At 40.0% G+C, this 27,378-nt stretch overlaps 2 protein-coding genes across 2 annotated transcripts in view; both read left to right on the top strand.

Moving 5' to 3' along the window:
* The window catches only part of nisch (nischarin), a 32,628-nt gene extending 15,659 nt beyond the window's left edge, over nt 1–16,969 (top strand). Inside the window, exons 16-28 of the mRNA XM_034868943.1 lie at nt 482–781; nt 2,128–2,429; nt 3,762–3,973; nt 4,412–4,863; nt 6,184–6,353; nt 6,498–6,561; nt 7,148–7,286; nt 7,900–8,050; nt 8,605–8,724; nt 9,101–9,262; nt 11,015–11,187; nt 12,938–13,128; nt 14,729–16,969. Coding sequence (XP_034724834.1) covers nt 482–781; nt 2,128–2,429; nt 3,762–3,973; nt 4,412–4,863; nt 6,184–6,353; nt 6,498–6,561; nt 7,148–7,286; nt 7,900–8,050; nt 8,605–8,724; nt 9,101–9,262; nt 11,015–11,187; nt 12,938–13,128; nt 14,729–15,056 — 2,764 coding nt within the window. The 3' untranslated portion in view covers nt 15,057–16,969. The remainder of the gene's footprint in view (nt 1–481; nt 782–2,127; nt 2,430–3,761; nt 3,974–4,411; nt 4,864–6,183; nt 6,354–6,497; nt 6,562–7,147; nt 7,287–7,899; nt 8,051–8,604; nt 8,725–9,100; nt 9,263–11,014; nt 11,188–12,937; nt 13,129–14,728) is intronic.
* A 9,402-nt stretch (nt 16,970–26,371) lies between these two features.
* stab1 (stabilin 1) overlaps nt 26,372–27,378 on the top strand; it is a 102,261-nt gene continuing 101,254 nt past the window's right edge. The window contains exon 1 of the mRNA XM_034868989.1: nt 26,372–27,000. Within this exon, the coding sequence (XP_034724880.1) occupies nt 26,947–27,000 (54 nt within the window). The 5' untranslated portion in view covers nt 26,372–26,946. The remainder of the gene's footprint in view (nt 27,001–27,378) is intronic.

Below are 27,378 nucleotides of genomic sequence, written 5' to 3'. Positions count from 1 at the left end.
GGCCGGGCTATGGCGTAGGGTCCGGCATAGACGCAGAGGGGTTGGCGGGGTTACGGCGTTGACTCAATGCAGAAGCAAAAGTACAAAGTACTAGTAATACTGCAGTAAAGCTCCTGTTGCTGCTGTTGTCATTTTATTAATTTAACTCGGGTGATACTGTGTTGTCCTTTAGGCCTCTCTGCTGCTAACAGGGTCGCAGGAAGTCAAGATGGAGGCAGATGTAGTTTTACAACAGCAGGCGCAGCTACTGCTCCTCTTAAATGTCACATGCTCTTTTTGTTCTTTTTCTTTTTTTAAATTAGGCTTTATTGACATACAACAGTAAGACAAAAGACTGACATTTAGGAACATTAAATGTAATAATGTTAAATAATGATAGGGGTGTTTGTGGAAGTGAAATGAGCTAACGGGACAACAGGAGTGCATGAACATGAATGATGAGAAAATAAAAAAGGTCTCCATCCCTCTCTCTTTCCTCCAGTTGTGTCTGCTGCTCTTCCTCCTCCAGACCACCTGGAACCACTTGCTTCTCCTGCAGCGCAGCCTGCAGTCCTCTACTCCCTTCTCACCTGCTCTCCCTCTCCTCCTTCAACAAAGACTTCATTACCCAGCTCTCCCAGCTTCTCAGCTCCACCCTGAAGGAGCAGAAGAGAAAAGAGGAGGAGGAGGAAGAGGAGGAGGAAGAAGAGGAGGAGGAGGAGGAGGAGAGGGAGGAAGAGAAGAGGTCTGAATCCAGAGAGATTCAGACCCACGTAGAGGGCACTGAGGTGGGAAGTCCCAGGTAATTTAACCAGCAACCTTCTCTCACTGGTTTCTGGGGGGCCCGATGGTTCCTGAGATCTCTCACAAATTAATGCATCTTCATTAGTGTCTTATGGTTTCCTGGATTTCTGGGACTCAAGTACTCATTTGAGGTACTTGTACTTTACTTGAGTCTTTTCCTTTTTTGGCACTTTCTACTTCTACTCCGCTACCGTTCAGAGAGATATTCTACTTTTTACTCCACTACATTCATCTGACACCTTTTTACTTTACACATTAAGATTTTTCCACACAAAACACATGTAGGTTATAAATACGATGTTTTATTATAAATGAAACTAACCAACAATATAACGTCCTACAGGTGCAGCAGGTTGACACAACAGTTTGGATCGTTTCCAGTTTCTAAAATGTGAAGATGTTTCTGCATTGAGTCCCTTTTCCTGATGATACTCCCCCGCTGGGTTCTTAGAGCTCCTCATATTCTCACTGATGTGTGCGATTTGATTGGGTGATTGATTAAGTTTATTAGAGAAATTAATAAAAAAATAAGACTAATCACTCCACTCGAGCAGTGAGGGTTTACATTAAAGGAAAGGTCAGGATAACGTGAGGTTATTTCCACAGAAATGGGGAGTGCACAGAATAAGGGTCAAGAGATCTTTAAAAAACTGTTTTCCCAAAGGTCACACGGGTTTCTGGGATTATGAGATGTCCCTGCTTGTTTAGAAATTCACAATATTTTTGGGGATTTACAGCAGTTTCGGAGATGAGGATGTGTCCAATAAATGACAAGTTTGTATTTTTGTACAATATCTATGAGGGTTGCCCATCCGTTTTTTTGTTTTTGTATGTTTACGGCTTATTGCAATTCCCATATCGCAAACTTTTTGTGTAAGTTGAAAGAAAGCCTTTCACGCGGCCTGTTTATGATCATTGTACCTCATGAAATTGTGTTTTAATATACAATGAGGACGTGGGAAATAAACAAAACAAATATCAAAATATCAGTAGAAAACTGCACTCCCAAAGTTAACATGTACAATGTAATCTTTTAAGTAGTGGCCTTTTATATTCAATTAAACGTTCAATTTGTTCAATAAAAGGAAATGATTTCCTTTAATTTGTTTCAAATTTAACAAGCAGTATGTTGTATTTCATCAGAATACTGAAAGCAGAAGAAGTGTAGAACTGAGTACACTTTAATATCTTTTTGCATGCAATACCGTCATGACGCAATATTTAACATAGCATATTTTCCTCATGTTGTTCAGCCCTAATATCTATGTATAAGTGCTTTAATGACACAATACCTACAAAAGCATGATTCTAAATTCAGCCACTGCTTTATGCTCCTTATTCCAGTCCAAGCTCCAGGGACGGATATTTCGAGATGGGTCTTGATGACTCCGTTGAGGAGACGGTCTGCTCTTCCTCCTCCTCCACGTCGCTGGCTGTTCCTCCTGCAGAGGAGCCCAGGGGCCCCCAGGGGGAGCTGTGTGAAGACGAGGAGGACGAGGAGGTGCAGGTCAGCAGGGTTCTGTGGTGCTACTGTCTTCAGGTGAAGGAGGAGGTGGAGCAGAAGGAGGCGTGCCTGGTGCTGACGGACCGGCTGTTGGGCCTGCTACACCTATCAGATGATTTCACACGGACCAATCAGGACACAGGTAAGCACACGATCAGCCTGTTGTCTGGATACCAACACATTTCTGCTCTGCTCTGTTTTTTCAGATTAATTCATCTGTTGAATGAATTAATCTGAGTTCATCTGAGGCCTCCCTAATGTAACCGGAATATTAACCAAGCGATAACTAACAAGTAGTTCAGGGACACTTCTTTTTCCACTGTGTGTTTAAATCAGACAGTACTCCCAAAGTCTTTGTCTTCCTCCCCTTTCTTTTTTTTCATCATAAAACTCATCAGCAGCCATTAAACAAGGCCCGATAGTCAATGTAAATCCACCATGGTTGTTAATTAACGGTCAAACATAAAAGGGTGTCAGGAGATAACATTTTCTTCCTCTGAATCACTGCTTTGTCCAGCGCTGGCTCTCTTCATTCCCCACCCAGCTCTCTCTGGCTGTTAAGCCGGCAAGGAGGGGGTAACTTTGAACACTGTGTGTTTACAAACCTATACCTCGGATGTATTATAACTTTAATATGCAGATAATTGTCAAAAACCTTTTCCTAGTTTCAGTTTCTCAACTATGAGGACTTGGTGCTTTCTTTTCTTCATGTGATAGTAGGGGTGGGAAAAATAATCGATTCTTAAATGCATCACGAGTGTCTCTAAAACGATTCGATGCTGGATTCTGATGAGTTAATAATTGATTAATTAAAAAAAAAAAAGTGTTGATTTTTATTTAAAAGTTACTGTCTCCAGACATGTACGGATCAGAAAAGAGAGTGACAACTTAGAGTTTAGGCAAGGGTGCAGAAAAACACACAAAAATGGCCAAAAGGAAAAAATAAATGTTTTGTATATACACATGATCTAATGAGACATGCAAAAAATAATTAGGCAGAACACATGAAGGCTGTAAATCTACTTTATCACATGTGACCACCTCATGTTTCGTGTTGTAAGAAGCCAGTTCTCCGTCTTTAAACATGACTGATTCTCTGACATGGAAGATCACTGTGAGAGGAAGTGACTTTCACAAGAATGTTTAAGGCTTAGGAATGGAAGACTTAAAAAAATAAAAATAGAATCGAATCATTGGCATCTGAATTGGAATCGAATCGTGAGATGCCCAAAGATTCCCACCCCCATGTGATAGTAAACTGAATATCTTTGGGTTTTAGACTGTTGGTCGGACAAAACAAGCAATGAAAAGATACATTTTATCTACTGAGTAATCCGTAAATCTAGAAAAAATGATTGACTGACATAAACGTTGTCAGCCCTAATACACAGTAAATGACACACTATGGTAGAGATGTTGCAGGTGCAGAAATGATTTTGAAATTGTAAGAGCCATGTGTTTTTCCGGTTCTCAGACCAGGAGCAGAAGCCTCCCGTCGAGGAGGTGCTGTCCAGCCTGCGGGTGGACCTCCTGCTGCCGTACTCCCAGCTCCAGCTCTCCTCCCAGGCCGAGCTCCCTGACTCCTGCCTGGCCTTCGGTCTCCGAGCCGGTGCGACCCGCTGGTACATCTTCTTCGAGGCAGAGGAGCTCCGGCAGATCAGGAGCGAGCTGACAGTGCTGATCCAGGTCAGAGAGGAGCACAGGGGCCACTTAAAGTCCCGACATTTGAAAAGGAGATATTCTTTTTCAGTTACATTTTTCAGTTTTGATTATATTAACAAGTATTTCCTTAGCTTAAGTGTTCAAATCAAATGCTGTTTTAAATATGACTTTCTCCCAGTAGGGTGCAGTGCTGTTCAGTACTTTGAAATTTTACCCAAGTAAAGAAATACAATTGACACAGTTAAATGTAACAAAATCCAAGTCAAATGATACAAGCTATTTGACACAGTTTAGTCTGTAATTAGGTCAAACAGAGCTTTACTTTCCGCTTTATTATTATTATTATTATTTAGAAACATGTATAAGATGCCTCAACACAAAGGACACAGGTATTGTCTGGTAGTCTGTCTGTCATTATGTCTGCACTTTAGAAAACAAAAACCTTGTCATTTGTTTCTCCAGGCAGCGAAGTCTCAGACTGACCCGGAGCCCCCCAACACTCCTCAGCTCTTCCCCCGCTCACTCATCAACTCCTGGGAGCTGGAGGAGAGTCAGGGAGCCCAGGGAGGCTATCCTGCTTTCCTCCTCCCCTCCTCTTCGTCTGCCCCGGACACTCACCCGCTCCTGTCAGACATCTTCTCCAAGAGAGAGGACCCCAACCTCCTCTCTCTCCTCTTTCTCACCCACCGACACCTCTGGGTGCTGAAGATGGATTTCAGAGAGCTGGCAGAAAGAGAGAGGCGGCCGGCTGACCCTCATCACTCCTCCTCCTCCTCCTCCTCCTCCTCCTCCTCCGGCTGCAGGCTGGTTCGTGTACCCCTCGGCTCCGTGATGCTTCACCCCAGAGAGAGCGCCTCTCAGGTCGGGAACAGAACTTGCAACACCTCCTGTCCCGACCCTAAACACCACCACAGGTACAGAGGATGGGATTGGACTAATGAAGGTTTAACTCTATAGACTGTAGGGCTGGATATCGGTCAAAAATGTTTGATACCGGTACCAAATACCAATATACTTCAATACCGGTTCCTGAATGATACCACTTTTAGAAAATCCATTTTAACAACATGAAATTACAGCATTTCACATTACGGCACAAAGCGTTTTTATGCACTTTTCAGTTCATTCAGCTCGGCATCAGCAGTGTGCCGGGCCATCAGGTGGTATTTCAGACTGGCCGTGCTGCGATGATAGCTCAGTTCACAACGACCAAACACACACTTCCGTTTTGTCAATGGAATATTTGGCAACTTTTTAAAAGTGAACTTTCCATCTAGAATCTTATTGCCGTCTATTTTAGTGTCTCGAGCTCGCCATCCACTCAAAACGTAGCGTTACTACACTTTGGCCGGGTCCAGAGCCCAAACGGTGTGTGTGCGCCGTGCCTGTTGTTTTGTTTCCGGTCCAGCTAGATCCGGTGTGGTGTTGTAGTTTTTCTAACGTTACTAGTTGTTGCAACAGCATGTGAAAAAAAACTATAAAGTGTCTAATTGTTTGTTTTTGCCAAAAAACAAAGTACCATACTTGTTTGTCTTAAGTTTGTACGATTTGAAAGTACTTGTGTGTCTGCAGTAAACTTTATTGGAATAAAACACTGACAGTAGCATCTGTATGTTTATCTCTGTTTGCCGGGGTTTGGGCAAGCAGTAAGTAGGCTTGGTATATTTATTGATAAATAGTGAACTTTTTACTTTCCCATTCTTTTCATGTTTTACACTGAAATTAATACCAGTGTTGCTTACTTATGGAATAAGGAAATATTCCATAAGTAATATTCCAGTATTACTTCTGATAGGTTGCTTTTGATAGTTATCTGATTCAACTGAATCCTTAATAAGCAAACTGAACTGAATCAAAATAATCATAGTGTACTTCACAGTTAATTTGTCTTCTGCTTTACCGTTTCCATTCAGTGCTGACCTCTGAGTTTATCAGTTAACATGCACATAGGTTAAATAAGCGTATAACATTTTGTTTTACTTGACTAGGTTTACCTATTTATAAAATGACACTACATCTATTTTTGCACATTATGTTAATGAGAGGGCAAACGTTGGAGTAAAAGTTATTAAAATGATTCCAGTGGCACACAAAGATGATTTTCTTTGTAAAACAGACTAAAAGGCCAAAAGGGATTATTGAGACATTTAATGTTCTCATTAATGTTTGCTCTACTCTTTAGTTTCTTTGTTCTATTGTTATTATCTGTGTGTTAACCACCATGTTGTGTCCAGGAGGAGTCACACTGTGGAGCTGCTGCTGGGCGGTCAGAGGCTGCTGCTGCTCTTCCCTCTGGCCCAGAACAGGAGCTCCTTTCTGGGGGAGCTGAGCCAGCGGAGAGCCTCTCTGGAGGGGCTGAAGATGATCGCCCTGCCCCAGCCCTGCAGGCCCTGTCCACAGCAAGGTGAAGACCAACTACCTGTCGGTGCTTATGCACTCAGACCAAGAAGGGCCTTTTCCTCTGTTCTTATTTCAGCTGGTGGTTTAATTTAGTTTGACCCTTGATGGTTTGCTTTAAACGTTGTTGTTGTTGTGTTTGTGTTCTCAGGCCGTCACGGATCCACAGACCAGTGCTGTTGGACCAGTACAAGGACATCACACAGCACCAGCAGGTAGACGTCTGAAGCTCTTCTGTTTTGTTTAACATAGATCTCTCTCTCCGTGTAATTATTCTTGTTGTCCCTGCACTTAGAGCTGCATGCTGAAATCATGCTTATACTTTGATTAAGGCCCTGTTGATATCTGGTTTAAAAAATGTGTTGAGTGATCTAATCACAAATGGACAGCTCTGTACGTTTGTTTACACCAATGTGTCTCTACATGCTCCTGAGTGAGCACATATCCAACATATTTCTGAATTTAAGTATGTTTTATGAAACTAAAAAAAAGGTGGTTGTATAACAGCGGCCCTTGGGACCTTTGTGCTCCCGACACAGCTGCTTTGTCTAGGCATTGGTTTTGTCACATTGAGCGGGCACATCCATTGCAAGAATAAATTTTAGTTGGAGGACGCAACTGGAGGACTTTAACAAGGACGCAAGTGGCTCTGCATTAACAACAACATCCTACACAACAACTCTTTATTAGTCCTTAGAGATTACCTCTTTCTGTTGATTATTTTTACATATTTTCCTTGCGTCTCTCTCTCTCTCTCTCTCTCTCTCTCTCTTTCTCTCTCTCTCTCTCTCTCTCTCTCAGCTGGGACTCCTCTCGCCTCCAGGTGGAGGAGAACCAGCCGTCCCCCCACCTCACCCCAGGTCTCTCCCCAGGGCTGAAGCTTCTGGCTGGGCTTGGAGAACAGCAGCTGCTGACCTACTTCCACAGATATATAGCAGTGGTAGGACACACACGCACACGCACACACACACACACACACACACACACACACACACACACACACACACCCTTTTATTGCCACTGTAATGTTTTTAGGCACAAGCCTGTAGATACCCAAATATTGTACATTATAAAAGTACAACACTGAGTTCAACACAGAATTAGAGAATAATGTGTGCAGTACTGGCTGTCTTTGGTCTCTAGAATGTCAGGAAATAAATAGATGATGCTGTAAACGTCACTTAAAGTTATCAAATATCAAATTAGTTGCCGTTTAATATTCTATTTTATTCAATTTTTTACCTTCAATTTTTTGCCACCTTGCCCTTGTTAGTTTATGCAGAGCCAAGGGCCGCATGTAGAGTTAGTCAAGCTGTGACACAACAGTCAATGAAGAAACAGAAAGTCACCTCATACAAGGACGTCAGATGACTCAAGTCCGTTCTATTTAGAAGATTTCTGACCAGTGATGAAACCCACTTGTTTTTTTTCAGTGTGACCTTGAAGAAAGACCGTTTTCCCACTGCATAGATCACTTTTAATGTCAGGAAAACCCACATTTTGTGCCGTCTTTGTTTAAATTCCGGCTCCACTTGTTTACTTTTTTGTATCAGTCTGAGGTGGAGGAGGTGAGACAGGTCTTGTGGCTGTCTGTGGTTCTCTACAAGTCTCCAGAGTCTGAGCTCACCTGCTGTCTGCTGCTCTCCACTGACACAATCTACTTCCTGTTGGAAGACTCCGCCTCCACACTTGGCCATCACTCAGGTATGATTAACTGATGTGACTGGTTCAGTCAGAGTGAGAAAAGATTACATTTACAATTACATAATTGAAAGAGAGTCACCACTACTTTAATACATATACATTTTACATTTAATACAGTTACATATACGATATGTACTGCTAGTACAACGTATACTACCATATACTAAAACTCTCAGCTGTATAAATCAGTTGAACACACAGCTGTATATCATCTTCTTGACACTTATAGACCAAATGCAATGAAGTATATATGCGCATATGTTAATAATATTATTTTCCACTTACTTTGATTTATTAACCACAATTCTAATTGTTGTTGTTTTTTTCTTCTCCCATGGTCCCCAGGTGTGGCAATGCTAAACTAATGGGGAATCAGATATATAAACTAATGAAGTTAGCTTTTTTTACCCCTAAGATTGTACTGGTGGAAGAACAGCAGGCAGCAGTTTCTCTTTAACTTTCATGTCATGCTTTCTGGTGTGTAGTGAACATCAGTGTGCCTGTTAAATCTCTTTGTATCTCTTTCCATCTCTCTATCTCGATCTGTCTGTCAGTGTTGGACATAATGGACTCTGGAGATTCCGACGTCTGTCTGTGCTGCTGTCTGTCCATTAGACTGTCTGATCTGCTGTCTGTCAACGTGGGACTGTTCGACCAATACTTCAGAGTTGTAGGTCAGTGGATGATGTACACACTTCTTGTCCCCAGTGTTTGCAGAGCTCTTACACATTCATATCAAACTGCTGCTTAAGGCTGATTCTACGCTGTCGCCCTCTAACCATCTATCTAAAATAATTAAGGTTTTATGAGGTAATTTGATTAAAATTACTAGGATTGTACTCATGTATTTAGTTTAATTTTGATGGATTTCTGGGTGATTCTATGGGAAATATAAGAAAGCAACAAAATAAGCCTTGGCTTCAGTCTATTTTTCGGTTAGCTATGGTAGCAAATTGTTAGAATTATTTTTTTTTTTCATGTATGTAAACCAAAATAAAAATTTTCATCATTGCCTTTGGACTCTCTCTCTGTGTCTGTGTCTGCTTGCAGGTCGTTCAGCCGATCACATCGTGTGCTGTCTCAGCCGGGACAGTTATGGGACGGGGGTCTTCCTTCAGGAGCTCATGTCGGCTCTCAGTCTGCAGCAGCAGCTTCCTCCTCCAGAGCCATCAGATCAGGACTTCTACTCTCAGTTCACCAACACCAACACAGGTAACCCCCGCTGGGACACTCTGAAGAAAGATCAACTCCTATCTGAACAACCTGTTGGCGATCCTCCATCGAACACGCTTTCCCCTAAAATATCTGTTGCCTGACTGCATAAAAATCCGTAATGGGAACGACTGTGATAGAGGGAAGGAGATTACAGAAGCAACATAAACAGATATTTTTGGCCCGATGTAAGACAACTTCCTTTGTTTTCAACAGCTTTTTCCTGGAGATTTTTGGAAACCTTTTGAATAAAACATCACAGGTCATGTTTATCATTGTTCACATTTAAAAGAAAATATTAAGAAATACTTCAAATGAAATACTCTACAAACACTGTAGCGTGGGATCCATTTTGAATTAAAGAACACACAGATCTAGTCCAGTGGTCACTGGACTAGATCTGTGTGTTCTTTAATCTGTGGATGCAGCTGGTTCTTTTCAGTCCATCAACAGATTGGTCCTGTTTTTTCCTCATTCCTTCTACTGTTTTGTTTCTCATTATTTAATCCAAGATACATGTTACCCAAGATTTAGGTATTTAAATCAACCATGAAATTCTTTTCTGTTGTAAAAGTGAAACAGGAAACACTTTATGACCTAAATCCCACATGTTTGTCCAAGCTGTTATCAGTCAGTACTTGCACTCTCTCCTTCCAGGATCTTAGAAGGGGTCAGAATTAATTTACCTGACGTAGTATTTTTATCATACTTCATCTCTTTGAGCTTTTTATTGTGACAAACGTTCTGCTAAAAAGATGCCAGGAGACGCTTTTAACTTTTCCTCCAAAACACTTCACACAAGTTGTTAGAAACTCCTTAAGCACACTGATTTTAATATGGCTGACAAAAATATGCACTACTAACGGACGTGAAGAAACCTTCTAGCCCAGCAACATCAAGGCCCAAGCAACCCATTATGCAACACTCTTAAAGGTCCCATGACATGATGCTCTTTGGATGCTGTTGAATAGGCCTTAGTGGTCCCCTAATACTGGATCTGAAGTCTCTTTTTATATAGACCTTAGTGGTCCCCTAATACAGTATCTGAAGTCTCTTTTATATTGACCTTAGTGGTCTCCTGATACTGTATCTGAAGTCTCTTTTATATAGACCTAAGTGGTCCCCTCATGCTGTATCTGAAGGTGGAGGCTGGGGGTGTGGCCAGGGACCAGCTGCCACTTTGCTCATTTGACATCCATGATGTCTCTCTCTCATGGGCGGAGAAAGGGGAGGTAACCTTTTGATCCTCCAGATCAGCCCATCTGAGCTTTTATTTTCTCAAAGGCAGAGCAGCATACCCAGGGCTTGGTTTACACCTATCACCATTTCTAACATTTCAAACCTCAGAAAGTGACCTTTTCATGCCGTGGGACCTTTAATGAAACCGTCTCACTCTGTAATAGTGACTAGAGAGAAAACCGTATCATATTCTCAAATAATATATGTGAATCAGATTTGAGTCACAGTTGTTCAGCCCTGTTGTAGCCCTCCTTTTGTACAAATTATAACATGACCATTCCAATTGAATATTTATCTAGGTTGTAAATGTACTCTTTTCTTTTAAAAAAGGAAAACTATTGATGTTTTTGTCTTGACAAGCATTTGTTGAAATGCTATTTTAGTCATGCAATCCTTATTGTATCTGTGAAAATTAGAACACATTTTCTGACTGAGTGAGAAAGAGTAATCTAATTTGCTGACCTGTTGTTACACTGAAGATGGTGACAGGTGTGATTTTGTCTCCCCCTGCAGGTAAGATGCAGAACTATGAGCTGGTCCACAGCAGCAGGGTGAAGTTTATTTATCCCAGTGAGGAGGAGATGGGAGACCTGACCTTCATCGTGGCAGAGAGGAAGACTCCGGCCAGCGCAGCGTCAACGCCCTCGCGCTCCTTCAACGTCCTGCTGTACCTGCTGGTCTTCCAGGTCAGTAACTTCTTCCTTTTGTACTTTTGTGTTTTCAGGGAAGTTAACTTGCTAGAACTATTCAAGACAAGCAACAGTGTATTCACCAGCCCGGTGCTTCTCTGCTAAGGGCCAGGTTGTCAGAAACAAACGATGATTGATAGATTTTAGTTTTCGGTCAATGTACAGGCACAGTCAGTGGAGGAAGATTTATTCAGCTTCTTTACTTGAGTAAAAGTACTTATACCCCACTGTAAAAGTACTTTGTTACAAGTAGAGGTCCTGCATTGAAAATGTTACTTAAGTAAAAGTATGTAACTATCATCAGAAAAATAAAAAAGCAAAACTTATTCAGAAACATCCCCACATTTTAAAACTAGAAACAATTAAAACAGCTCTGTCATTCAACTGAGTGTAAAATCAGCTAAGAGTACTTGTAGGCCAATATATTGTTGGGTAGTTTAATAATTTATATTGTAAGTGCAAACATTTGTAATGTAGTGGAGTAAAAATTACAATCTTTCTCTATAATGTAGTGGAGTAAAAGTAGAAAGTGGCCAAGACTGTAAAGTACAGGTACCTCAAATTTGTTGTTAGAAAAATAGTACATACGGTAACTCCACCCTGGAAAAAAAATATTAGATTTTTTTTTTTATTGTTTGCACATTAAACACACAAGATGATCATGAGCTCAGGGACATTGGAAGGTGTATCAATACTGAGCATATAAGCATATTTCTCAAAATGTTGAACTATTCATTTTAAGCCTCTATAGTCTCTCCTTGCCAGACCTCTCTCCACAGCTGTGGTAGTGATGGAGTTTGATCCGGCTACACCGCCTGTCTGTGGGTAGTCTGGGTAGAGTAACCTGGAAGAGAGGAAGGAGACTCGCTGGATGTCAGGCTTTATCCCTGCAATGTACATCCATTGAGCCAGACTACAGCGTCTGTAATTGATATTTTAATTTAGGCGAAGGATCACGACTGCCACTACGTGACTCTACCACTCCCCTCCGCCCTACAGAGCTTTAGAACGTCTTTCAGCTCAGTGTTTTGTATTTTCCAGCCTTTAACCTAACTTTCGGTTCACTCTCACCTATCTCATAGCGTCATTTTCAGGAGTTAGAAGAAATTAAACAAGAGCTAAAAGAGTAATAGCCAATATTTAAATATACTTAACTTCACTAGTTTGACACAAACATGAGCCCAGTTAGGGCTGCACAATTAATCACTAATTTATCGAAATCGCAACATGCACTCATGTAATATCCAAATCAGAGGAGACGACAAGTTGCAAAAGTGCCAATTTGTTAAAGGCAAAATATGTGTCAAACCATTCATAATGGAGTATTGTGGTGCTGCAGAGACGTCCCGGCCTACAAATCTTCAAAATAATCTTTGTTTGGTACAGATTCTTGCAGAAATCACACTTTAATCATTTTTCAGGTTAATAATTTTCAATGAAAAGGAGAATAATTATACAAAAACGATCATTCCCTCCAATACTGTGAATCATATTGCAATATCAGTCAAAATAATCACAATTAGATATTTTCCTCATATTGTGCAGCCATAACACCAAATACATGCTAATGCTGTGTAATGTATATTGGAATAATCATGTCAGTGATTTGTTCACAACTTTTTTCCATTGCTCTCAAGCGGCTAAACAAAAACATCCGTGTAACAGACATTACTTGCACTGTATTTGCTTCTGTTTAGGATCGTTATTTTAAACTCACTTTTAGGATAATTAGTACTCTGTTCTCCAGGTCCAGATCCCCAGCAGCCTGCCCAGCCAGGGCTCCACTCTCTCAGGCCACTCCGCCTCCGGTTCTGGCTCCAGCCCGTCCCCTGTTCTCCAGCCCAGGACGTTGATCCTGACCAGCACTGACGTCTTCCTGTTGGACGAGGACTACGTCAGCTATCCTCTGCCCGACTTCGCCAAAGAACCTCCCTCCAGGTGAGCACACAGGAAGTCCTTCCCTTCCTGTACCACAGCATTTCAAAACCTTTGCCTATCATTATCCAGGGGAGTCACTTAGGAGCTGAATTATTTACAGTAGCTAAGTTTCCATCCACTTGTCAATCTAATTATCTGAAGTTTGGTGAAAAAAACTCATGTGACTAAAACGGGTGAAATGTGTTTCCAACCAACAGCTTTAAAGCAAATTAGACTCGTCTCCTCGTCCATCCACTTCCATCTGTCTGTGTTGGCACCCGCCATGTGTGCAAACAGAGCGGAAACACTGGCTGGAATTGAACTTGAACTTCTTCATTTTGTGGCGGGTTGCAACCATAAAATGACCTAAACTTAAACTTAAACGCAATTCATCATTTAGTCGGTAAATATTGCTTCCGTCAGCGTTTATCGCATAAGCCGTACATCGATCAAGATCAAATCTGATGAGACCAAACGTATTTCCTTTATTCATGAATTTCCATCCATTTTTACTATTTCCATAAGACATTTTTCATTCAATATCACTTAATTTGGGTAAAAACGTGAGGATGGAAACATAGCTATAGACGGCTTCAGGTTCGGGAGGCAGGGCCGACAAACTTTAAACAGAATCTGAACGCAGCAGAGTTGGGTCTTTGGCAGAAAGCTTTAAAAAAAACTGTCTCGCCTGCATGAAACGAGGAAGAAGAGGAGACACTGACTGTCTGAAGTGCTGTGTGTGACGTAGACTGTTCTTCAGTCACAGGGACATGGAGAAAATATACCAAGCTAAGATCAATATTCACTGAAGCCTAAAAACAGACATGCATGGATCAAAGATTTCACTTCATTCTTCAGTCTGACGTCATGTTCATGTTAGCTGTTTTCTGTTTGGGAGGGGGATATTTAACCAATCAGCGGTGACTGACGTAGCTGGCCCGTTGACAACATTTTCATTAGATTGGGGCATAAATGTGTCGATTTAAGAGCCATTAATTCTGTAAGATGATTATTAACAACCTCTACACCTGTGCCCATTTTTGGGACCTTAGTCTGGCTTTCTTAATCCTGCCCACAAAGTTTTCTCCCTCCAGGGAAACAGCCATCACCTGACCTGTTTTAGTCACTGATCATCAGATATGGATGGCTGTATAAGATTTGTCATTATGGATCTATAACGGTAGGAAATATGAACCGGATTTAACAAAGCGTAGCACTTCTGAGACCCACATGAGAAAACATGCTGCTGAAACAGAAGCAGCGACCGATTCCTCAGCCCAGAGGCGGAGCAGATCTGCTGCATCACTCTCTGTTAGTGTGGAGATCATTAACTGGAACTGCTGCTTGCTGTTAGAGTGTGTTGCTCTGCCGTTTCCTGACTCACTGAGTCGATTACGAGGAGCCTGTACCAGTGTTTGAGCTGAGTTCCCCATCAGCTGAGCTTCACAGCTGATACAAATGCATTAGAAAATGTCCTGATCAGCCAGCATGCCTAATAATAAACTTAACAAATGAAAACACACCATGTTTAATTAATTTCATAATAACAATGTATGAAATAACAATGTGAAAAGGGTCATATTGACAGTGTGGTAGTAGTCACCCTTGTGTCTTCCAACAGGGAGCGGTACCAGCTGCGAGAGGCTCGGAGGATCCGGGACCTCGACCGGGTCCTGTTAGGGTACCAGACGTACCCTCAGGCTCTGACCCTTGTGTTCGATGACCTGCCAGGTCCCGACCTGCTCTGCCACCTCACCATGGACCACTTCGCCGCAGCAGGGGAGGAGGCCTCGCCCAGAGGGGGCGGAGCCAGCAGTGGCGCGGAGGGCGAGGTGCAGTGGTGCGTCTTTGTCCCCGGCGCGGACAGCAGAGAGAGGCTGATCTCACTCCTCGCTCGCCAGTGGGAGGCGCTGTGCAGCCGGGAGCTTCCTGTGGAGCTCACCGGCTGATTGGTGGATGTCGTACTGATCGATGAGTGTTGGTCGCTGGGAGCTGATTGGCAGGTGGAGTCGTCGTATGACCGTACACACACAGATTCAGGGCTTGGCTAGCTGTTTAAAAGCCTCTATATGCTTTAAACAGAGACGTTTGTACAAAGTGTTGTCTGACCCGGTCTGTAGGCAAAGCTTTTCCGAGCTCCTATGAATGGTCACACTGACATGCAGCCCGTCACCAGGGAGACGTGCGAGATGCAAGTAACTAATCAAACTGGGATAATGATTTACATTTGGTCTCTACTTGAAGGCAGTCATCATGTTTGGTAGTTCACATGAAAAGTGACAGAAACCTTGATTGTGTGAAGAATGAAGTTTAAATGGGGTCTACTGGTGACTGTTGGATTCGGAGGTGGTTTCAGACGATCCAACGAGCACTCAGTTTGATGCATAATGGAGCCTTGAGTCGTACTATGGCTGAAAGGGACGTGGCTTTGCTCAAACACCGTTTGGTGTCCACTTCAGAAAAAAACAGAATCAACAGATACCAGACTGCCATGACAGATCTGTGACCTCACACAGAGCCTGAATAGTGGGAGCTTCAGGCACAACTTTACCTTCTCGTAAAGCGTCTCACATGGAGCAGATTTACAGAGGTGTTAGATGACCAGACAGACAGACAGACAGACAGACGGGTGTTGCACAACAGGGGGCGCTGCAGACCACAGGAGTTAATCTACATTTTAATCAACATTACCTTAAAGGAACAGTTTTTAATTTCTGGTAAATCCTCCTGTTATCTGTCCCCTCCAGAGCCAGATTAAAAGATGTACAACAGTTCTATCTCTGTGTGTCCAGGACAAATAGAAATCCAGGTCATGCTAACCTAGCTTAGCCTTAGCCTAACAACTCCAAAGCTGTCTGATTTACTTGCTATTTATGTTAAGTTGCTCTTAAAACCAAAAAACTATTTTTTACAGTCTGGCTCTGGATGAGTCGACACACACACACACACACACACACACACACACACACAAACACACACACACACACACACACACACACACACACCACACACAAACAGCTGCTCGGCACAATCTGCCCTTTTATTCCTTTGCACATTGTAAGTGATTAAGCAGTATTATTGGACTGTATATCAAAGTTTTTTAGGAAAATAAAGTAATATAATAATGTTTTGGGACAGACAGATGTTTTCAATTTTGAAGCAGATTTTGTACTGAACAGAAATATCCTCACATTTCCAAAAATAGCTCTTAAATGTCATATTTAGTATTATCATTGAGTATTATTTTTTATATTTTTGTTTTATTTTATTGTTTTTTGTGCATTATTATCGACAAATGGGAAGCCAGACAGAGTTGGACCCTGCCAATGTTTACGTTCCATGTTGTCTTATTAAAGGGGAATGAAAACTCTACGTGCACTGTAAGAATCCTGTTTGGTGTAGCGACAGCGGTTTGAATCCTTGAAGATCAGCAGGGTCTGACCGCAGTCTGCACACATTTCAGCTGACGCAGCAATTAAACCAGAAACCAGTCTGCCTGACAAGATGCTAGTCACTCGTGTTTCTGTTGGGGCGCTATAATCAACACAGTCACTGCAAATATGTACAGTATTTTAATATGTTATATTAATCCAAAAATCTTAAGTGTCATACAACAACTTAAAAAATGTGCCAGTGGTGTAAGTGTATTCTGCATTTCAATACATATTAGGTTTCAAGAGATTTCTTTCTAGAAGTGCAGTGATCATCAATAATAGATCATCAGCATTGATGTGCTTTGCTTGTTTAGCCTGCTACTGTTTACCTTGTGATTTCTATGATGAAAAATGAAATTAATGCTGTCGTGACAACTTTTCAGAGTGGCAAAATCCTGTATCGTAGTGTTATTTACCACTGAGCAGCGAGTGGCTTCTAATAAGCCTTAAAACTTTAGCAGCCCTGCATTAAAACTACGCATGTTCAAGCAACTCAAAGTGCTTAACATAAGACATAAAAGGCAAAAGAAAAGAAAAAATACAATGTAAACATTTTTTATAGAATACAATCTAAAAAGTAAAATTTAAAAATGAGCTATAACAGAATAAAAATAAGTGTAGCTAAAGTGCAGTGTAAACATAAATGAATAGTCCCATATTGTATTCAATTAAAGCCAGAGGCAAACATGTATGAAATACAATCCAGGACGTCCATTTTTGAGTATCAGATCAATAATTCGACTTTGTTTCCAGTATGACTGCTTATGTTTCTTTTTAGTGGTGACACCATGATCCCATGTACTGTACCTTTTGTGAGTAAAATGATATAACTGGTAGAAATTATCACCTTAACTAAATTGTAATAAACCCGATAAACAAATAATCAGAACAACGCTGGACAGTGAATCATCTGTTTGAGATGTTCAGGGAGGTTCTAACACACATTTCACTCTCTTGAAGAAAGAACTTTTTTACTATGTGAGACTGGTTTTACGCTCAATATGGACCAACAATTTAGAGGACCGATGAGACCAGATTCACTTCGGACTTGGGGTTACTCCACACGTGTAACATAGGTTCCCGAGTCAGCCACCACATCACTGGATTCATGAGTTGATGCAGATAATTTAGGACTGATGGTTAAGATATTTTGTTCGAATAGCATTCCCTATAAACCATTAAAGACTTCATGGAGATCCTTTTGTATCCTGCAGAGCCGTAAATACCATTGAAGACACTGACATCTTTGAAATGGTTCTCTGAATTTGAGAGTTCCAAACTTCTGGGAATTCTACCTTAAGTTCAGTGTTTCAAAACGTTATCCTCTATTTAAACTACATTAGGGTATGTATGTGTACATATGTATATGTATATATATATGTATATATGTAAATATGTATGTATATATATGTATGTATATATATTTATATGTATGTATGTATGAATACATGTGTATATATATATAAGTATGTATATATAAGTATGTATGTATATATAAGTATGTATGTATGTATATATATGTATGTATATGTATGTATGTATGTATATGTATGTATGTATATATACAGTATGTATGTATATATATATATGTGTGTACATATGTATGTATGTATATATATATATATATATATATATATATATATATATGTGTATGTATGTGTGTGTATATATATATATATATATATATATATATATATATATATATATATATATATATATATATATATATATATATATATATATATGTAAAAGAATTCAGCAAAAGTTCCTGTCAGCAGTTCATTGCTCTCGATTCTCAGTGAGGTTTTGATGACTTAGTGGTTCAACTGCACGAAATGCACCGCCACCTTTCAACTTGTTTAACTTCCTCTATTTCCTGTCCGTCGGGGTCCTGAAATTTAGCTGATTTCCTTTTTAGGGACAGTTAAACAGGCAATGGCAGAGATACTGTACTAGGAAGTGTGATCAGCAAAACAGCCAACCTGACCTGTGATTGGTGTTCTCTGGGTTCCATAGGTCAAATGACCAATAGGAAAGAATTCCAGACGCTGCTCTCATATGAAAAAAACTGTTATAAAGAAACAAAATTAGTTTTTTGAAACTTAAGTACAAGGAGAAATTAGAACAGAATGTAACAAAGTGACAGTGAGTGTGCCAAGATGACATGACAGTGCGTTTTGAAAAACAGTCAGGCTGGGAGACTACTTTGGAGATCATTGGCCAAGCTTGTTTTTTGTCCATTTAGTTTGTCAGCAGCATATCTATCAAACCTATCAATATATTTTCATTAAATTTGTTGGAAAATTCAGTTATTTGCCCAGAACAATTGACTTCATTTTATTGTTGAATCAGGATTTCTTCACATGATTACTTCACTTTCAAATGAGTCATTACTATTTTCTCATGAAGCACTTTTATGAATGAAAACAATTACTTATATCCTATAATAGCCACTAAATGAATGTTGATGCATAGATGCAGATTACTATGTTATAAGCATTTTCTGTTTATTTACATTATAAATTTAGAATTGTGACATACCCAGGTGAGTCCTTTAATGTTAAGACACTAGTATTAAATGGCATTATCTCAGGCCTCCATATAAGGATACTGGTAAGTAAGTTACAGCAACTTGAGATCAGAAGTCAGAAAGATTGGCCCCCCAACCTGAAAATGATTGACCTACAACACATCCATGGTGACGTACTGTATATATATGCATGGTGACCACCCAATTTCTTTTTGTTTAGCTAATGGTTTCAGCTTGGCAGCCAAAACTCTCTGGCTCAGGCTAACAATTCGGTTTAGCAGCAGTTGTTTTGATTCAGGTTAGCTAATAGTTTGGTTTAGCAGGTAAACCTACATAAGTTCTGGTTATTTAACAGTTCAGTTTATCAGCACTAACAGATTAGTTAAGGTAAGCCAGTTAAACAGCTATAACACTTTGGCACATAGCCAACTCTCCAGTTTAATGTCTAATGTTACAACAGTTTTACACAAGTTGGCTAACCGTCCAGTTTATTGGCTAACATTAAGACAATTTGACACATGTTGGCTAACAGTCCAGTTTAATGGCTAATGTTACAACAGTTTGAAACAGGTTGGCTAACCGTCCATTTTAATGGCTAACATTACGAAAGTTTGACACATGTTGGCTAACACTCCAGTTTAATGGCTAATACAACAGTATGACACAGTTTGGCTAACAGTCCAGTTTAATGGCTAACGTTACAACAGTTTGACACAGGTTGGCTAACCGTCCATTTTAATGGCTAACATTACGAAGGTTTGACACATGTTGGCTAACAGTCCAATTTAATGGCTAATACAACAGTATGACACAGGTAGGCTAACACAGTCCAGTTTAATGGCTAATATTCCAACAGTTTGACACAGGTTGGCTAACAGTCCAGTTTAATGGTTAATATTACGACAGTTTGACACATGTTTGCTAACAGTCCAGTTTAATGGCTAATACAACAGTATATCACAGGTTGGCTAACAGTCCAGTTTAATGGCTAACGTTACAACAGTTTGACACAGGTTGGCTAACAGTCCAGTATTTAAGTTATTTTGTTCAAGTAACAGTTTTATCAGCTAAAACAGTTTGGTTCAGATCAGGCTAGCTAACAAGTCCGGCAAACTAAAGTTGAAATTGACAGCTAAACTCAGAGTTTGGTTGAGGTAGCTAACAGTGTAGTTTAGCAGCAAAACATTTGTTAGGGTTAACTAATGATCCAGTTTAGAAGTAGATTTTTAATTCAGGTTATTTTACAGTTCAGTTTAGCTATACGTATGAATTAATGGAATGAGGTCTTCTAGGTATTTTCTGTTGAATTCAACTAAAGTCTCCTTTGACAAATAGCAGAGAGACAGCAGGGAACACCAGAGGGATGTGACACTGATACTAAATCCTTTCTCACTTCCTCTTATCTTTCATGTTTTTTATTGTCTGTTCGACTGTCTTCCTGCTCAGAGTGCTGATTGGAGACATTTGGTGAGGTTGAGACGGTCACAGGGACATGGGCCGAGAGACATCCACGACCTCTGGCTTGCTCTCTCTCTTTATTCATGTTTTTTCACTTTTATCAGGAGTCAGCACTGAGTGACTGTGTGAGTGTGTGCGCTTGTGCTTGTTGGTGCCTTTATGCAATACTCAAAGATAACAAATATCATGGCGTCCTTCACACAATGCTTTATTTTGCTTGTCTTGCATTTAATCAGGCATTCTCAAGGTGTCATTGATGTGAGACATCACAGAAATTAAAACAAAATACAGTTGTGCTCAGAATAATAGCAGTGTTTAAAAAAGTGAATAATGCTAAAAATCCTTAGAATAGCTTTTAATTCCATAATATCACTGCATTGGGAACACTGCACATTCAATTCCAAATAAAAACATGACCAAAATTCATCAAGTTTGCTTTGCTTGCTTATTGGTGTGTTTTGGGTCATTGTCTTGTTGAAAGACCCATTTTAAAGGCATTTGCTCTTCAGCATAAGTCATCATGACCTCTTCAAGTATTTTGATGCATTGAAACTGATCCATGATCTCTGGTATGTGATCAATAGGCCCAACGCCACCGTATGAGAAACATCCCCATAACATGATGTGTGCACCACCATGCTTCACTGTCTTCACAGTGTACTGTGGCTTGAATTCAGTGCACGGAGGTCGTCTATCTAATCTATCTGTGGCCCCTAGGCCCAAATAGAACAATTTGCTCTCATCAGTCCACAGAATGTTGTGCCATTTCTCCTTTGGCCAGTCAATGTGTCCTTTGCCAAATTTCAACCTGTTGAGTACATGTCTTTTTTCAGCAGTGGGACTTTGCGGGGTCTTTTAGCTGATAGGTTTGCTTAACATAGCCTTCTTCTGATCCTAACAGTACTCACAGGTAACTTTAAGTCTTCTTTCATTTCCCTGGAGCTGATCATTGGTTGAGCCTTTGCAGTTTTGACTATTGTTCGATCCATTTGAATGGTAGTTGACCGTTTTTTCCCACGTCGTTCAGGCTTTGGATCCCATTTGAAATCATTTTGGCTGAGCAGCCTATCAACTTTTGCTCTTCTTTATATGTTTTCCCTTCTCCAATCAACTTTTTAATCAAAGTCTGCTATTCCTCAGAGCAATGTCTGGAACAATCCATTTTGCAGAGTATTTCAGTGTGAAATGGTTATAATCAGAATGCACAATGTTTGCTTCCTTTCTTTCTTAAATATGGGCCATAATTGACACCTGTTTCTTCACAGAATCAATCACCTCACAAAATGAGCACACTGCTGCAAATATTTGGAACATGCCCTTTTCAATTACAGATTCAGTTCCACAGAATGAGCAGCATGCATGTCATGACTGTTGGGTCTGTTGGTTTCCTATGACTCAACAACACTTACTAGTAAATTATTTGCCATGTAGAAATATCACTTCTACCAAAAGATGTTACTAGTGGAACATCATGATCACAGACTACTGCAGACATGACTAGACTAATCTGTCCCTTAGTGGCACAAATTGTGGCAAAGACATGACTGTGCAATGTGAGAGAAATTGGCCTATAATAACAGAACTTGAGTTCTAGGTGAAGGAACTGCATCACGTGCATACAGTCCAGTCAGTGCATTCTTTGCAAGCTAGGTACAGTGTCTATAAAGTTGGTACAAATTGGCTGTGGCGAGTAAAGACAAACTTTAAATTTGCTCAAAGAAATTTGCCTTGCTTCCAAAATTTGCATCACAAGATGCACTGTGGATGATTATTTTGATGGAACCGTTTCACAGCAGATACACAAGATGGTCGCAATCTCTTAAATGTTGAAAGGTTGGCAAAAATGAACACAAGACTTTGTCTGGAAGGCTGCAGGTTAAACTCTCCAACCTGTGAGCAAGGGAGTAAACTGGAGTCCTCTCTGGAGCAGCTGAAGCACTTTATTATCTGCCCGCTTCCTGCTATTGTTCTATCTGCTTACAGTTTGACCTTTGACTCTCTCTCTGGTCATCTGTTCATAGAGTCAAACTTAATTGAAACAGGAAAAGAAACTCAGCTTTCACATTTGTTCCTTTCCATTCTGAGAGGCAGACGAGGAGTTGTGTCAGCTGACGAGGAAATCCGTCCAAATTGCATCTCTCCGCTGGGACAACCAAGAGGGGAAATCCGCCCAAAACTTCCTCTGAGGAAGAGAGAGGAATTCTCACAATCTCTTTCTTTTTTCTCAGACATACCTCATTGTTAGTGGACGATAATACGGTTTTACCAGCTACTACAATTACTTAGTTGATTTATATATCAATGTGTCCATTGGATTTAAATCACCCAGTATCACTTCCAGTGTCCCAAAGGGTTTAAAACCAGCAACACGTCCCATCCTCAGATAAATTGGGGTGCAGTAGGAGACAAATTAAAAAGGCAAATCACAAAGGATTTTGTAAAAATACAACATGCAATAATCTTGCAACAATATCTTGAATCAAGGGTTATAAGAAATGCAAAGCCTTATAATAAATCTGATTAAATACGTAGGGAATAAGCCCAAGACACATGTTTAGTAAAAGGTTTTAATTTTACAAAAATATACCAATCTTTATTTATATAGAAATTCTTAAAACAGTTCCAAAGTGATAAACCAGAGTGATTAAAGCCAAAGTTCAGTGTGTTATCTCTGACTGCTGTTCCGCTGGCAGCTCAAGGATCATATTCCTAACCAAACTGCAATGCCTTTTTGCGTCCTTTTGTTTTTGCCATAAACTTTATTTATTGCAATACACCAAAATGAAATACTTTAAGTATACTGTAAATTGTGCTGCAAAAGTGGGAGATAACTAAGTACTTATAGTACTATAGTACTAATATACTGTACAAAGATACAATTTTGAGGTTGTTAATGTAGTCAGACTGGACAACACAACATCACTGCCCTAATGATAGGGTACCTACTGTACTTCTGTTCCTTTATATCAAGCAAATTGAAGGCAGGGCCTTCACATTGTTTAGTAGGCTATTGTTACTTTTAAAGGTTTTAATCCAGCTGTTACATCTTTCTCACAGCATTTACAATTTGGCAAAAAAAAAAAAGGCCACTGTTGGCTCACTGGCATAGCTAACAGAAACACACATATAAGAACCACTTGTCCCGCAATGAGTAATATATATATATTTTTTATTATCAAATTTCAATGTTGGAATTATTATTTCATTAGAAGATGTGTACCTTATGCTTTTATCGGGCAGAACGTGCATAACGGGCTATTAATTATTTTCATGTGCTGCATTTTCACAGAGGTGAGATACGTCCTATGAGTGAAACTGTAGTGAATCTGCTGATGGTCTGGATTGCGATTGCGTACTTTAGGGTGCACAGTAAATAACTTCCAGATAGGATAGATGGGGGATAGCCAGGGAACACCGTACGCTTGAGTGCTGATCTTAATTGAAGGTAAAACAAAAAAAAAGGAACGTGTTAAACTGAATGCGTTCTGCGAGTCAGAAAAAGGCAATAAGCCAACCTTGCTAAAAATGTCTTTTAGACAGTCAAAATAAGTCCCCTCTGCTCTCACTGTGGGGCTGTTATCAGCCTCCCTCCAATCAGGAGTGCTGTATTTTTGAATAAAGGGGAATAAGTGTGCCAGTTACAAGCTATATGACAGTGTGTTTCAGCTAATCTCCAAGTCTTGATAAAATGTAAGACAATAGGGCACTGTTTGTTGGAAACGTTGGCAAAAAGAACATGACTTAGACAATTTCTAAGGTACGCCAGCAAACAGACACGTCTGGGCTAAACCAAGTGAGAAGGGGTCTCTGCACAAAGGACCAGAAGTTATATTCGAAGTTGGGAACAGAAAGGCCACCATCCTTTTTCCTCCGCTGTAGAGTAGACATCTTAAGTCGCGGCCGCTTGCTTTTCCAGATAAATTTGGAGACCGTTGAATATAATTTATGCCCGTAGCCAGCAGGAGGAGAGTAGCTTAAAGCTGATAAACTTAATCCTGAGTAAAACATTCATTTTAACCACTGAAATCCACACTTGAATAGACATGGGGAGACCCATTTATTTTTCCATGTCTTTCAAGACGTTGCTCAGAGCAGCAGAATAATTATGTTTAATAATCTAGTTTAAGCAGGGTAAGATCTCAATGCTTAAATATTTAAACTGCTTAACAATGAGGATGGTAGCAAGGATGATTGAACTGCGGACAGAGTCATTTAAATGAAGTATTGCAGACTTTGACCACTTCATTTTAAAGCCTGATAAGCTTCCATACTCCTCGCACAATGATGGAAGGTGAGGAAGAGTCTGAGAGGGAATTTCTAAAAATAACCAAACATCTTCTGCAAATAATGAGCGATTATGCTGTGTGTTACGAATGCATATTGGTGACACCATAATCGAGTCAGAGGCTCTAGAGAAATGACAAATAATGCAGGATTCAAAGGGCAGTCTTGGCGGGAGGATCTAGGAACTGGAAATAAAGAAGAGGAGCATCCGGTTATGACTCAAGATGAGGGGTTGGAATTCATAACTTTAATCAAATCAATGAAAGTGTTACCAAAGCCCATCACCTCTAAGACTGACCATAGAGATGACAACTCAAGCCCATCTAAGGCTTTCATTGCGACAAGAGAGAGAAGTGACACCGGGGTCTTACTGTCTTCTGCCGCATCAACAATGTGGAGAAGGCGTCTAACGTTATCTGCTGCCAGTCTCGTTCTTATGAATCCTCTTTGTTCGGAGTTCACAAATGTATTAGACTCCAAACCTCACGCTATACACTTTTAAGTCAGTGTTAAGCAGGCTCAAAGGCCATTAGCTGGAACACTCTGTAGGATCCTTATCCTTTTTCAAGAGTAAAGAAATTAAGGCTGTGTTAAGATCCCTTGAGAATTCACCCTTTTCAATAGAGAAGTTAAAGGAGAATTCCCCAATACGTAGCTCTTTTGTTTGGAAATGTGGAGTGCTATCAGTAGAGAAAAAAACTAAACAAATAGTTTCTGCCTACACCGTGATATCCTCCTGCTAGAGTTTTTTAAGCCTATAAACATGTTCAAAATGTCATTACAAGCATTCTAGCTTAGCAGAGGTCAGAGAAGCTAAAGAAGCATGCTCTTGTACATGCATGTTACTTTCAACCTGCATTGGTCTATAATACAACAGTCCTGCAAAAAATCATAATTTCATTAGGGTTTAAAAATGTGTGTTTTTTGTTGAAACTGTCATGGGAGTTGTCAGTTTAACCCTTTTGGTTATTTTGCAGGATGTAGTCTGTGGTGGGCTACTGTCAAGTTTTGAGAATGTAGTTATTCAGTCTCTAAACACAGTGGGGTAAAAGAAAATATTAGCAGGGCTGTTGCATTTGAATTTGAGCTACTTTATACTTATACACCAAATCAAAGATAAATATTGTACTTTTTACTCCACTATATTTTTTGACATCTAGTTCCTTTTTATATAATAAAAAAACAAGATATCCAGTATGATATTAAGCAGAATACTGCAAATCTAAACAGTAGTACTCAAAGTATCTAAAATTAGGCTCCCATTGACAAATTAAATTAATTATCTGAGTACTTCTGTAGCTACTGTAGTCCATGTACAATAGAGCCCAGAGGTCTTGAGGCTTGCGAGGGAGAGAAAGGAGTGTTGTGTGTTACTATACATTTATATTTTTGTATTTTTGCTGCAACAGTATACTGCTGTTACTATTGCTATTGTGACTATAAACAACTGGACTGTTACAACTGCGACGGCTGCTACTTTAGTAGTACTAATACTGGTGGTACTTCTCGAGTAGTAGTAGGAGGAGATGACCTCTGCTGGGGAGGTTCCTACTTTGCCAGTTTCTGTTGTTTTTTTTTTTCTTTCTCTTCCTAGATTAGAGAGGAAAAGGCTTGACACCAGCAGTCGCTCCAGCCTCTGTGGCTGCTCTCTGCCTCGCCGGACACTAAGCTGAGAGTAATTTGTTTGTTGGTTCCTATAGAACTGTGATTGTTAATGAGCAAAGAATACTGCTGATAATCCCCAACACTGCCTGGATCCACCCTGTTCAGTAGTTTTTACTTTATTTTTTTTATAACTACTTAGACCTATAGATTTCCAGTTTTTGTGTCTATCATCAGCGGGTTGCTTTCAGTTTCCTTACATGTATTACTGTTCGATTAGAGTTCTTTTGTTTTCTAATAGTTTGGATTTTTCTCCAGAGTGGATGTTGTTATCTGTTTGTTTTTTCCTGTAGCTCGTAGAGCAGGTTGTGTTTGAGGATTAGAATCTATGTGAGAGGAAACAACTGATGTCAAGATCCAACGCTGCCTAAAAAACATTCCTACTTTTTCTACTGCTTTTTTCTACTGACTGGGGAGCACGCTGGGTTAGTGGATTTGTTTTTCCCCTCCCTGGATGTAACACTTGGAGCCATGCTGCTGCTTCTTCTGCTGCTACTCTGCCTGCAAACTTCACTGCAAGAACAGGTAACACCTTCTACTCTTTTACACTGTGATAATGTTTCACTTGTTTAATCTCTTTAGATTTTTTATTTATAATTTGCCATGCTCAAAGTGACAACGCTAACATGCTGAGCATAATATTTACCTGGTTCATCCTCATCTTAGTTCAGCCTGCTAACATTTTTGAATTAGCACAAAACACAAAGTACAGCTGAAGTTGATGGGAATGTTATAGATTTGCACGTTTTTGGTCATAAACCAAAGTTTTGCACTAAAAAAGGTCAAGGGATCACTAAATAATTAAGAATGTATCCTCTTGAATATCTTCAATTCAATTCAATTCAATTTTATTTATAGTATCAATTCATAACAAGAGTTATCTCAAGACACTTTACAGATAGA

The sequence above is a fragment of the Etheostoma cragini genome, chromosome 4 (assembly GCF_013103735.1).
Source record: "Etheostoma cragini isolate CJK2018 chromosome 4, CSU_Ecrag_1.0, whole genome shotgun sequence".
NCBI classification, from domain to species: Eukaryota; Metazoa; Chordata; class Actinopteri; order Perciformes; family Percidae; genus Etheostoma; species Etheostoma cragini.
This window is presented reverse-complemented; position numbering and strand designations above follow the sequence as displayed.